The following is a 12,633-nucleotide window of genomic DNA, read 5'->3' as shown; positions in this document are numbered from 1 at the left end:
TATTTATATAAGGGCATTACTATACATGTATGCCCCTTTAAGGGGCTAGCTTTGAGAGTTGCATTTCCTCACGTTCTGTAAAAATGTGTTTATTATGGTAGAGTCCCTCTTAGGATGAGGCATTCATGTATAGTAATGCCCTTATATAAATAAATATATTTTGGGGAATAAATGATGGATTTTTTTCACGCAAGCTACTTGATGAATTCTTATAAAAGAATTCATCCTATTATTGAATTAATGTATATATATATATATATATATATATATATATATATATATATATATATATATATATACACAATTTAGTTTTTCCACTGTTTTAAAAGCCATTTCCACATACTTGCATGAGTGATGGAACTTATTTGTTGGAACAACTTTTGTTTTTCACAGCCGAGTATTGTTCCGAACACTCCTCACTCAACCATGAAGTTTGGAGCAGAGCATGCTATTTCTTTATGTTTTAGAATTACTTTTTACTCCAGGAAACGAGCAAATATTTTGCTATATTCATGATCACAGCTAGTACCCGAACCAGTAAATACCAACTTGTGGCCAATGTTTAGTACATTCTATGTCAGCTCTGTCAATAGTCATGGTTGGTCTCTGATGAAAAGTCAAGATGGAGTTGCAGACTGGTTAATCCAATCAGAGTAATGTATCTGGAACCTGGTTCTGAGAAGAAATTCGACTAAGTAAAAAGTTCAGTTTTCCTACACTCCAAATAGCAATTTTACTGTCTTTGTTGCCAGAACCACTAATTATATATCGGTCCTCAACAGACAACAAGCAATACACTGCATCCACATGACCTTCCAAAACAACAACATTCTGGTATGTTTGCTTGTTATACACATGTATTGTTCCTTCTTTGGTGCCAATCCACATCTGAAATAGGAAAAAAAAAAAATTGAAAATTTACATGTACAAATATATATACAGATAGGCGTAGGAGTGGCTGTGTGGTAAGTAGCTTGCTTACCAACCACATGGTTCCGGGTTCAGTCCCACTGCGTGGCATCTTGGGCAAGTGTCTTCTACTATAGCCTCGGGCCGACCAAAGCCTTGTGAGTGGATTTGGTAGACGGAAACTGAAAGAAGCTCGTTGAATAGACAAATGGTAAGAATTTGTTAAATCCGAAACTAGTTCCTGTTTAATAATGCTTTTTTAGGTGATTTTAAATGTCTTGACCGCTCACGTTTTTGGTATGCTGCTATATTTCATGTTGAGAACATTTTACGTCTTAATAGACACAAGATGTGATCTATTTCTAGCGCATTAATTGTCCACGTTAGTGGTCGACGTTATTTTTTAAAAATGTACCTTAATCCCCTGAGATTGCAGATAATATTTCTGAATCTCTTTGATTCTTTACATGTGCTGGCCTCCTGATAATTAATCGATATTAATTAATATATGACTAATTACCAGATTTTATAATAATATTTTACCCATTGCCCATGTTCTCATACTGAATATATTAGATGCAGTAAATATTTTCTGCGGATATATTCCTGGAATTAGTGCGCCAAAACGAAGACTTTTGAATTTTACCATTAAGCTGTAATTAGCAGAACCATATGCACGCACACCCATGGCGGTGGGCAACTCTGTATACGATTCTGATGATTACGGTTAAATTACAAATCAGGCTGATGAGGAATAGACAAATGGTAAGAATTTGTTAAATCCGAAACTAGTTCCTGTTTAATAATGCTTTTTTAGGTGATTTTAAATGTCTTGCCCGCTCACGTTTTTGGTATGCTGCTATATTTCATGTTGAGAACATTTTACGTCTTAATAGACACAAGATGTGATCTATTTCTAGCGCATTAATTGTCCACGTTAGTGGTCGACGTTATTTTTTAAAAATGTACCTTAATCCCCTGAGATTGCAGATAATATTTCTGAATCTCTTTGATTCTTTACATGTGCTGGCCTCCTGATAATTAATCGATATTAATTAATATATGACTAATTACCAGATTTTATAATAATATATATATATATATGTATGTGTGTGTATATGTTTGTGTGTCTGTATTTGTCCCCCCAACATCGCTTGACAACTGGTGCTGGTGTGTTTACGTCCCCGTAACTTAGCGGTTCGGCAAAAAGAGACCGATAGAATAAGTACTAGGCTTCCAAAGAATAAGTCCTGGGGTCGATTTGCTCGACTAAAGGTGGTACTCCAGCATGGCCACAGTCAAATGGCTGAAACAAGTAAAAGAGTATATGCATAAGTGAATTTCATCATCATCATTTTAATGTCTACTTTTCCATGTGTACAAGGGTTAGATGGAATTTATTGAGGTAGGTTTCCTATGACCTGAAGCCCTTCCTGTTAACCCTCACCTGTTTCCAAGCAAGGTAATATTTCTCTGCAGCTGGACATGTTTTCACAAAAGACTGGAAACAAATGACATTGTTTGTATGTTGGTGATGCTTGTTTATAGATACTGTACAATGTCAAGACCAAGAGAAACAGCCACAGACACACACACACACACATTCAGGTTTCTTCCAGTTTCTGCCTACCAAATCCACTCACAAGCCTTTGGTTTGCTCAGAGCTGTGGTAGAAGAAGATACTCGTTCAACGTGCTGCATAGTGGGACTGAACCACAAATCATCTGGTTCACAAGCAAACGTCTTAACCACACAGTCATACCTGTGAATGTAATTATGTGTGTGTGTGTAAAGTAATAAGGATATGAAATCCACAGCATGGTTTTGTGCTGATTATCTGAGTAGATAAGTACAATCTGCATTACTTAAGATAATAAATATTAATTTGGGTTATCTTTGTGAAATCATGGTAATGTGTAATTGTATGAGTTACTTATTCATGCTAATATACATAGTCTCTTCAGGACACTCCATGGAGTCAAACTACAAACTGGATATTGAGATGCCTCTTCCTTCAAGAGACACCTCAGACTAAGTGCTAATAATGTCTCTTGTCCAGGTTACAGTGAAGTTCAAAGGTCAACAAATAGCAACATCTTTAACTCTTTACCATTCAGATGACTCTGTTGAATGTAATATTTATTTCTTCATATTGCTTTGAATTAATCATTCATTATCTTGTAGCTTTGAAATTTCGATGGTGTGTTTGAATAGTTTTAAAATGATGTTGTAGTGTAGGCATAAATGGCTGAATCTTGCCAGGTTGAACATAAAACAGAAGGCATATTTGAGCTGGATATGGCTGGTTTAAACACTAAAGGATTGATGATAGATGATGGCTGAAAAAGCTTATTACTTTCAATCATCTTGGACTCCTTGCCCTTGAACCAAGATATCCCATGGTCAAAATCACAAGAAAACTCATGTGCCACAGCTTCTCCATGCTAAACAAAACTATGCACAGACGTGGTCATCACTGCCACCACCACCACCACCACCACCACCACCAACAACAACAACAACAACCAGAAAGTATCCACACACTATCACACATGCATATATGTGTATAATATATACACATAGAACTTTTCACACTTCCCACTCATCAAATCTAAATTGATTTAATTTTTAGTCAGTAAAATAATATATATGAACATGATACCCACCCTCAGATTCCTGCTAAAAGAGTGTATTTGAGTAAGGCATTCCAGTTAAACACATTGTCTCTTTCACTCTCTCTCTAGGTTATATTTTTTACTATTATTCGTTAATTCAAGAAAGTGAGATCATAAACCATAATTCATAGCTTTTTAGAGCATTTAAACAATTGAAATTGATAAAGTAACAACACTGGCTTCTTGGTCCAGACACAGTACCATGAAGGAAGGAGTGTCCAAAATACCAGCCATTCCTCTATTATTGTTTGTAAGCATAATGATTAAGCCTCCATTAAATCATTTTATCTGCTAGAAATGACAGCCAAATCTTTTGCAAATCACATACAACAGCCTTTTCTTTGGAGTCATTGGATAATGTTTTAGATACAATGTGTCTGAATAAAAGACATAAATGATGAAGGTTGGTGTGTCACAGTTCTACTTGATATGAGCTAATTTTGAGGATAAAAAATATCAACAACAATCATAAGTGTAATACGTTCAATGAAGTAATATCAGGAATTTGATGCTGGCATTCATCAGAGTTATTAACAAGATTCTAATGAAGTTCTTTAAATTCAAATATTATTGAAATTCTTAAAAAAAAACCCCAATAATTTATTAATTAATGATCTACCAAATAATAAGTTCCAAGAACTTACCATATCTTTAGCTTTAACAATTGTTGTCACACCACGTCGACTACAACCATTGTGTTTAAGTATAATTTTCTCCTTCAGAGTGAATTTGACAGAGTCCAAGACATATACTGCACCAATGGATGAATAACCGATCCACATCTTTAAAAGAAACAATAACAAAAGTTCATGTTTATGTTTTTTAAACTAAGAGACATATGCTAATGCAGAGAGTGTTCATGTGAAAGAGAATAAAAGTAACCATTTCTGTAAGACATCAATAAGATTCATGGAAATTTTATATTTTCCATTCTCTACTCTATTATACAAATACATTTTGTATTGATATATTCACATGCAGTGTTTAAAAATGTAAATCCCATTATGCTGATAGCTATAATACCTATGGTACTCTTCTGATATTTCAACAAAGGTTTTGAGAATAAACAACAACAACAACAACAAAAATAAATTTTTTAAATCCTAAAGAAAACACAAGAACAAAACAAATCAATATATTTTACCTCATCATTTTCAGTCAAAAGATTATAGCATTGAACTGGAACACGTTGAGGTAAGTCTAGGCAGATTTTGTCAATTTCTTTCAACAATACACCCTCAGATGATAATATAAGTGTTTTATTTTCACAAGCTGGATATAGAAAAGAAGAATAAAAGAAAAAAAATGATAACATTTATATTATTACTTTGATCAATAGCAATTTAAAATATACAGAACAAGTAGAAAGATAAATTTTATTCAACGCATAGATACTGAATAGTATAAATATAAAGGATAAAATTCTTTTTTTCTTTTTAAAAGCAGAAAAATTTGTCAGCAGCCAGCTATGAGAAACGAACTCACATCCCTCTAATATCTGGTTAGAATGCTTTACTATTTAAACCAAACTGCCTGACTGCCAAATTCTTCTGCAATTTAAGAAGTTATAGAATCATCCAGGAATGCTAGATGTCATATAGGCTACGCCGTATGTAAACAAACAAGTTTGTTTTTCGAAGTGCTGAAATGTATGGTAGAACAAGTAGAAAGATAAATTTTATTCCACGCATAGATACTGAACAGTATAGATATAAAGGATAAAATCCTTTTTTCTTTTTAAAAGCAGAAAAATTTGTCGGCAGCCAGCCAGTATACAAAATTATATATCCACTACAGACCATCTTACCAATTGGCTTCACATTAGGAGTTCAACAGAGTGTTAGATAATAGTCTGATTATGTAACCCTGCACTCTTCAGAGGTAGCAATTATGGAATGAAATATGGTGACTACTCTCTATTGTGAGAAGTAAATAGATATTCAGTTTGGTTCTACAGTATTAAATTGAGTGAAAAGATGAGAGAATATCACCTGAGGAGATGCATTCCACATCTTGGATGTAAGAAAATGATTGCACAACATCTCACCTAACATACAGGTGTTAAAATGCATCAAAACAATTGTAGTGATATTAAATAAAGAATGTTGTTAATTCCACTTTCATTCATTTCTCTATATATAATCTCTATGAATAATATGGAATTCCTGATGTATATACCCAGTAGTAGAAGCATTTGAACTGTATGATTGAAAGTAAAAGTAACAGTAACTGATTTAATATTTAAATTTACTGAACTCAAGAAATTTACGTTGACAATGGTTCAATGGCAAATAGTTCTGAGAAAATTCAGGTTGAGGAAACAATGGCATACTTTGAGGAAAGGGTCACCTCCAAAACAAATGTTGAATGTGAAGATAGTGATATCTGCTATGGTAGATGGTCAGGAGGTAGACATAGAAGTAAACATCTCTTTTAGTTGAAATAGCAACCATTTGATAATCTTATAAAATTTAAAAGATCTCACTGATTTGCTTCATATTTAACATCACTCTGAGAATGGCTATCTCAATTCTCAATCGTTTGTCCAGGAGCTTTATGGATTGAGCAGCTTGAATCATGCATCACAGAATTGCTAGTCTTTCAAACTATGAATTCTTGATGAGACACTGATATGTAACAACTCACAAACAAATATCTCATGCAACATGCAAGCTTTCATTAAATCTACCTTTGCCAGAGTTTCTGCAGGTTACATGCTTTTGACAACTCTCCTAATTCTATTTGATTACTACAGCAGAAAGTGGCTGCCATTACTTTCAACTACAAAAATTATGTAACTATCTTGACTGGCAAAAGGTGCATCACTGTAGGCTACCATCTTCAATCCTGTGTTCTATTTTTAAACTTTCAGCATCCCATTTGAAGATCATTCCATCCCAAAGATCTGGAATGTAAATTTGCAAACACTACTTCTTTTGTTAGCTTGTCTTATACACTTTGTCTTCCCCTTCTTCATAAATGAGCTTAATTCACTAATATCACAGCTAGGATCTGATCTTATTTGAGTGGCAATCCAATTCAATAACTTGCCACACTACAGACTCCTCTACATTATTCGTTTTTTTTTCTTCAGTATTTGAAATTTGAACAGGAATAGGCTTCAAATCACCCTTCACATACCTGCCTTGGCTGACAAATATAATATCACCAATTTGTTCAATATCCAAATCAACATATTTGAACTTGGAGGATTCTTCTGAGTTCACAGTAAAAGTAGATTTAATATAACATCCTCTTCCTTGACAGCTGAATAAATGTACTGAATCACAAAATTTGACTCTTTTTTTTTTTTTTTACGAGAAACGACACAGAAAGAAGCAGGACAGTAAATATATATGTATTTGAATATACATATGTATACAAAAAAGAATCTTTGTTCTACTTACCACACCAGAGAAAATTGATACAGAACTGAATATCGTGCAGATATTCAACATCCTTTAAACAGATCCTGTGTTCTATTTTTAAACTTTCAGCATCCCATTTGAAGATCATTCCATTCCAGCTGGCTGTAAACACCAATCTGAAATCACATAGGATAATAAATTCATAGAAAGTCATAACTATTGACAGTATTCTCTCTCATCTCACTTTCTCAAGCTAACAACGAAGCCTCAATGTGGTCATTTGACCTGCTAAAAATAGCAATCAAATTAGTCACAAATCACATCCCACTGTCTTAAAAAAAGAAAAGGATACATTGGATTATTTGATCCAGACTTCCAGGTTAATAAGAATTTTTTTTTACATGAAAATATCCCACCAGCAATAACAAGCTTAAAGAGATTAAATCAAGAAAGCAACACTAACCCTTTTTTTTCAGCTTCAATAATAGCAACAACTCTACTATTGTGTTCTAGTAACTGGGTGACACATTTGATACTCTCTGATGAGATTATGTAAATATTGTAGCTTCCAGCCCAGACATTTCTGTTATCAGGTGAGTATAAACACATCTAGAAGATATTGAAGAAATGTTTCAGAACCATAGAGAAAATCATGTATTTAAATTGTGCATACTTAAAGAAATTACATATATTTATATAGTATATGGAAATCATATAAATTGTATGTAAACAAGTGTCACTGACAATTTATGTCCAGCCAGAGAAATATTGCTTTTCTTGGAAACAAGTGAGGACTGATGACTGGATAGGCATCCATCTGTAGAAAATCTTTTTCAATTAATTCTGTCTGACTCATGCAAGCATGGAAAAGTGTATTTTAAATAATAACAATGATGATGTATAAGGAAATAAATCATATATATTCAATACATCCCTTACATTTAAATTATATATATTCAACTGTAATAGTTATTGCCAGATCTTAAAATCATATCTTCTGCTGTCTTATAAAAAGAGGGATAGATTATTCAATAATGTAATCTAAGAAAACAAAAGAACATTGATGGCGACACCTAGAGTTCTTTTCATTACAGGACTGCTTTATCAGGGTTGACCTGAGCTAAAGCTTAAAGAAATCATCATCAACACTGCTGCTGTTGCTGTCATCATAATTGTTGTTGTTATTACTATTATTATTATTTAATAATAATAATATCTCCAAGGTCTCAGTCGCTCGTCAATGCCTCTGTGAGGTCCAACATTCAAAGGTCATGCTTCACCACCTCATCCCACGTCTTCCTGGGTTTATCTCTTCCACAAGTTCCCTCCACTGTTAGGGTGTGACACTTTTTCACACAGCTGTCCTCATCCATATGCAACACATCACTATACCAGCACAGTCATCTCTCTTGCACACCACATCTGATGCTTCTTATGTCCAACTTTTATCTCAGGGCGTTTACACTCTGTCATGTATGTACACTGACATTACACATCCAGCAGAGTATACTAGTTTCAATTCTTGCAAGCTTGCACATGTCCTCAGCAGTCACAGCCCATGTTTCACTGCTGTGTAGTATGGCTGTTTGCACACATGCATCATAGTCTACCTTTTACTCTGTTTGAGAGGCCCTTTGTCACCAGCAGAGGTAAGAGCTCTCTGAACTTTGCCCAGGCTATTCTTATTCTAGCATCTATGCTCTCACAGCATCCATCCCCGCTACTGACTCAATCACCTAGGTAAAGGAAGCTATTAACAACTTCTAGTTTTTCCCTCTTTGCATGTGACAGAAGCTGTTTTCTGCACATTTTCAATGTCTATTGCCCCTGTGTATCTGCCACGCACAAAAACTATCTTCTCAGTTAGTCCTTTGATATTGCTGCACCTCTTATGTGTCCATAGCTTACACTGGGAACATCATATGGAGTTTCTACATACGCCTTTTCTACAGATCGAGCAGGGCCATATACCTGAAGGGATTTGTGATTTGTCTGCCTTCCTACTTACTAAGACTTTGGTTTCTGCTAGATTGACTCTAAGGCCCTTCAATTCTAGACCTTGCTTCCACACCTGAAACTTTCCTAGTTCAGATAGTAACTCAGCTATCAGAGCAAGGTCATCAGCATAGAGAAGCTCCCAGGGGCATTCTGTCTTGAATTCTTCTGTTATTGTCTGGAGGACTATGATGAATAGGAGGGGGAGATGAGGACTGATCCTTGGTGGAGTCTTACCCCTACCCAGAATTCTTCACTATACTCATTGCCAACCTTCACCTTACTGACAGCATCCCTGTGCATGCTGTACAGCTCTCTCTAACTGCTCATCTATCCCTAGTTTCCACATTGACCACCAGATAAGGGAACGGGGGACCCTGTCAAAGGCTTTCTCTGTGTCAACGAAAGCCATGTACAGAGGTTTATCTTTGGCTAGGTATTTCTCCTGCAGCTCTCATATACCAAACATACAACATCAGTGGTGCTTTTCCCAAACTGCATTTCATCTAAACTAACTCTCTCCCTAATTAGTTAGGCTATGACCCTCTCTGTGACTTTCATCACCTGATCCAACAATTTGATACCTCTGTAATTATTTGTGTGTAATGTGTCATCTTTACTTTTGTAGCAGTTGACTATGGTGCTGCTACACCAGCCATTGGGTATGACTCCTTCATGTATCACCTGATTGACTATATGGGTGACTAGACTATAACCTACACTACCAGATATTTTAAGCATCTCTGATGGGCTGGGGGCTTTTCCTGTCTTCATACCCTTAATTGATTTATCGACCAAGGTACTGTTGATTTGGAGAGCTGGTCCCTCTGTTGGGTTGACATTTGGCAGACTCTCTTCTTCCTATTCATTCTCTTCATTTAGCAACTTTTTATAGTGGTGTCTCCAAAACTCTCTCTTTGCAGTGTCATTAAATGTAGGTAACCCATCATCCATGTGGACACATTTCTCTATGACATCACGATTCTCTCTCACACACTGTCTTGCAACACAAAGCACTTCAAGTCTTATTTACAAGTATTACATCATACAAGTCAAAGTGGTATAAACACGCACATGCACACACACACATGCACAAACCATGTTCTGAAGCAAAAGTTACAGCCATTGCTAAGAGCAGTTATCTAAGTAGAATAAACTTCTTTAGTATGTGCAAGTAGCTTAGTTTTTACAGGTGCAAGTTTTCTCACATTTTCTGCCTACCAAATTCACTCACAAAACTTTGTGAGCGAATTTGGTATGCAGAAAATGTGTGGAAGCCTATTGCATCAAAATATCTGTGTGTGCATTGTGTGTGTGTCCATGCAAGTGTGTGCATGCATGCATGTGTGCACATGTATGTGTTGTGTGTGTGTGTGTGTGTGCATTTGTGTTTGCCCCTCACTAGGTGTTGGTTTGTTTATGCCACTGTAACTTAGAAGTTTGGCATAAGAGACTGATACAATGAGCACCAAACTTAACAATAGTACTAGGGTTGATTTGATCAGCTAAACCCTTCAAGACAATGCTCCAGTGTGGCTGCAGTCCAGTGACTGAAACAAGTAAAAAAAAATATCAGGGAAGAAAACCCATGCTAGTGTGTTATGAATATGTCATACATACATTTTCTTATACTTACCACGTCACCAAGGGTTTTTATGAATGTGTTCTCTAGCTCCCAGACAATTGCATCAAAAACTCTCACTGTACCACCACTTAGTGAACACCACAGTTGGGCTCTTGATTCTGAAAGGTTTCCAAAATACAAAGAAATGTATTGTACAAGAAGTTCACAACTCTGTGTGTGTGTGTGTGTGTGCATGTGTGTGTGTGTGTGTATGTGTATGTGACTGAGACAAATAAAAGATAATATATATCACCATCACCATCATCATTTAATGCCAGCATAGAAAGCAGATGTTAAATGATGATGATGATATATATATTATCTTTTACTTGTTTTAGTCACACACACACATACACACAACTTCTTAACCACACAGGCATGGCTGTGCGATTAAGAGATTTCCTTCCCAACTGTGTGGTTTTGGGTTCAATCTCACAGTGGGCATTTTGGGCAAGTGTCTTCCACAATAACTCTGGGTAATTCAAAGTCTTGTGAGTTGTATTTCATAAATTACTAGATATAGACTTAAAGCTTCTATCATACTAATTCAGGTGTTAAAATTTCATGGGCTAATTCAGTGAGTTGAAGAAATTTACCTCTACTCAGGTATAACAATCTCAAAACATTCTGACCAACTTCTTCTTGACATGGGCTGATTTTCTTCTGCAAGAGTTCTCTCGTTGGTCTAGGCAGGGTTAGTTGGCCAAGAGAATGGAGTGTAGAGAAATGACACATTTGACGTATCACATTGTCAATGTTAACATTGCTCACTGCTAGAGAATGTTGACAACTGTGGAGTTTGAAAAAAAAAAAAAAAGGTTACACAGAAAAGACAGAAAATACAGTGAGTTGGTTGAACTATCTGAAAACAATGGATGGTAGGCAATATATTTTCCTGTAGAGGCAGGAGTGAGAGGATTTGTTAGAGCTGGGGTTTACTCAAATTTCACGTGTCTTTGATTCACTGTAATGGAGAGAAAAGATGTCAGAAAATTGTTAGATGTTGATGAGAAAGCAAGTCATTGGATCTGGCTCAACAAAGAGGATGAAAGAGGTGCATCAGGAAGAAGCACTGAGGATAGTAGAAACATCTGGCCCAGAGTCACAACATCTGGTGTGGGGGGGTCTTGTTGTCTACATTGATGGGTGGCCCCCAGGCAGCTCTGGTGTTAGCACTAAAATGGGGCTAAGACACCTACACAGCTGCAGCTGCTTCACCACCTGATGAGACGTTGACCCCCTGCATTCAGAGACAGAGTACAGCAGGACGCTCAGCACACACACACACACACACACACATTCGTTCTGAGTTCAAATTCCGCCGAGGTCGACTTTCATCCTTTCGGGGTCGATAAATTAAGTACCAGTTATGCACTGGGGTCGATGTAATCGACTTAATCCGTTTGTCTGTCCTTGTTTGTCCCCTCTATGTTTAGCCCCTTGTGGGCAATAAAGAAATAAGAATAATAAACTAAAGAGATAATGATAAATTTCTAAAGAATTTCCCAAGACAATATGCACATTGTTACTATGGAAATTCTTCAAAGTGGTGTTTTCCTTATTTTTCAATAGTAAGCCATATAGAAAATTGGATTTTTGAATGATGAAATGATAATGGTGATAGTGATAGCAGTGGTGCTGGTGCCACCATCATCACTATCAGCATTGTCATTTCATCATGTAAATATCCAATTTCCCATGCATCTTACAATTGAAAAATAAGGAAAACACTACATTTGTTACAATGTGTCAACATCATTGAAGAGTTTCCATTAGAACAATAAATAAATGTAACTGTTTTACTCCAATCCCCCACCCCACAAAAGTCAGAAAACAAAGTAGAATTACTTTTTATTACCTGAATATTGCCAAGAGTGCACAGGCTGTTTCTGCACCAGATATAATTGCTGTATCATCTTTGTGATCTTTAGAATATAACTTGGCTGCCCACACTTCAGATAACATCAAGTACCAGATATCACGTTCTTTTTTTAACCAAGCACTGAAAGACTTCTCTTCTGAACAACATACAAAACCAATTATAGTTAATTAGCAAGTTAAA

The 12,633-nt window shown here is 35.9% G+C and overlaps 1 protein-coding gene across 5 annotated transcripts in view; it reads right to left on the bottom strand.

The window, feature by feature from the left end:
* Positions 1-473: 473 nt before the first annotated feature.
* LOC106882353 (DENN domain-containing protein 3) overlaps positions 474-12,633 on the bottom strand; it is a 59,621-nt gene continuing 47,461 nt past the window's right edge. For all 5 annotated transcript variants that reach the window (XM_014933001.3, XM_089350868.1, XM_014933002.3 and 2 more), the window contains 8 exons: positions 12,430-12,589; positions 11,168-11,361; positions 10,584-10,690; positions 7,416-7,561; positions 6,992-7,128; positions 4,729-4,856; positions 4,229-4,366; positions 474-888 (listed from right to left, as the gene is read on the bottom strand). In XM_014933001.3, coding sequence (XP_014788487.2) covers positions 649-888; positions 4,229-4,366; positions 4,729-4,856; positions 6,992-7,128; positions 7,416-7,561; positions 10,584-10,690; positions 11,168-11,361; positions 12,430-12,589 — 1,250 coding nt within the window. In that variant the 3' untranslated portion in view covers positions 474-648. The remainder of the gene's footprint in view (positions 889-4,228; positions 4,367-4,728; positions 4,857-6,991; positions 7,129-7,415; positions 7,562-10,583; positions 10,691-11,167; positions 11,362-12,429; positions 12,590-12,633) is intronic.

The sequence above is a fragment of the Octopus bimaculoides genome, chromosome 4 (assembly GCF_046866305.1).
Source record: "Octopus bimaculoides isolate indiv1 chromosome 4, ASM4686630v1, whole genome shotgun sequence".
Taxonomy (NCBI): Eukaryota; Metazoa; Mollusca; class Cephalopoda; order Octopoda; family Octopodidae; genus Octopus; species Octopus bimaculoides.
Note: the sequence above shows the minus strand (reverse complement) of the source record. Positions and strands in the feature narration are given on the sequence as shown.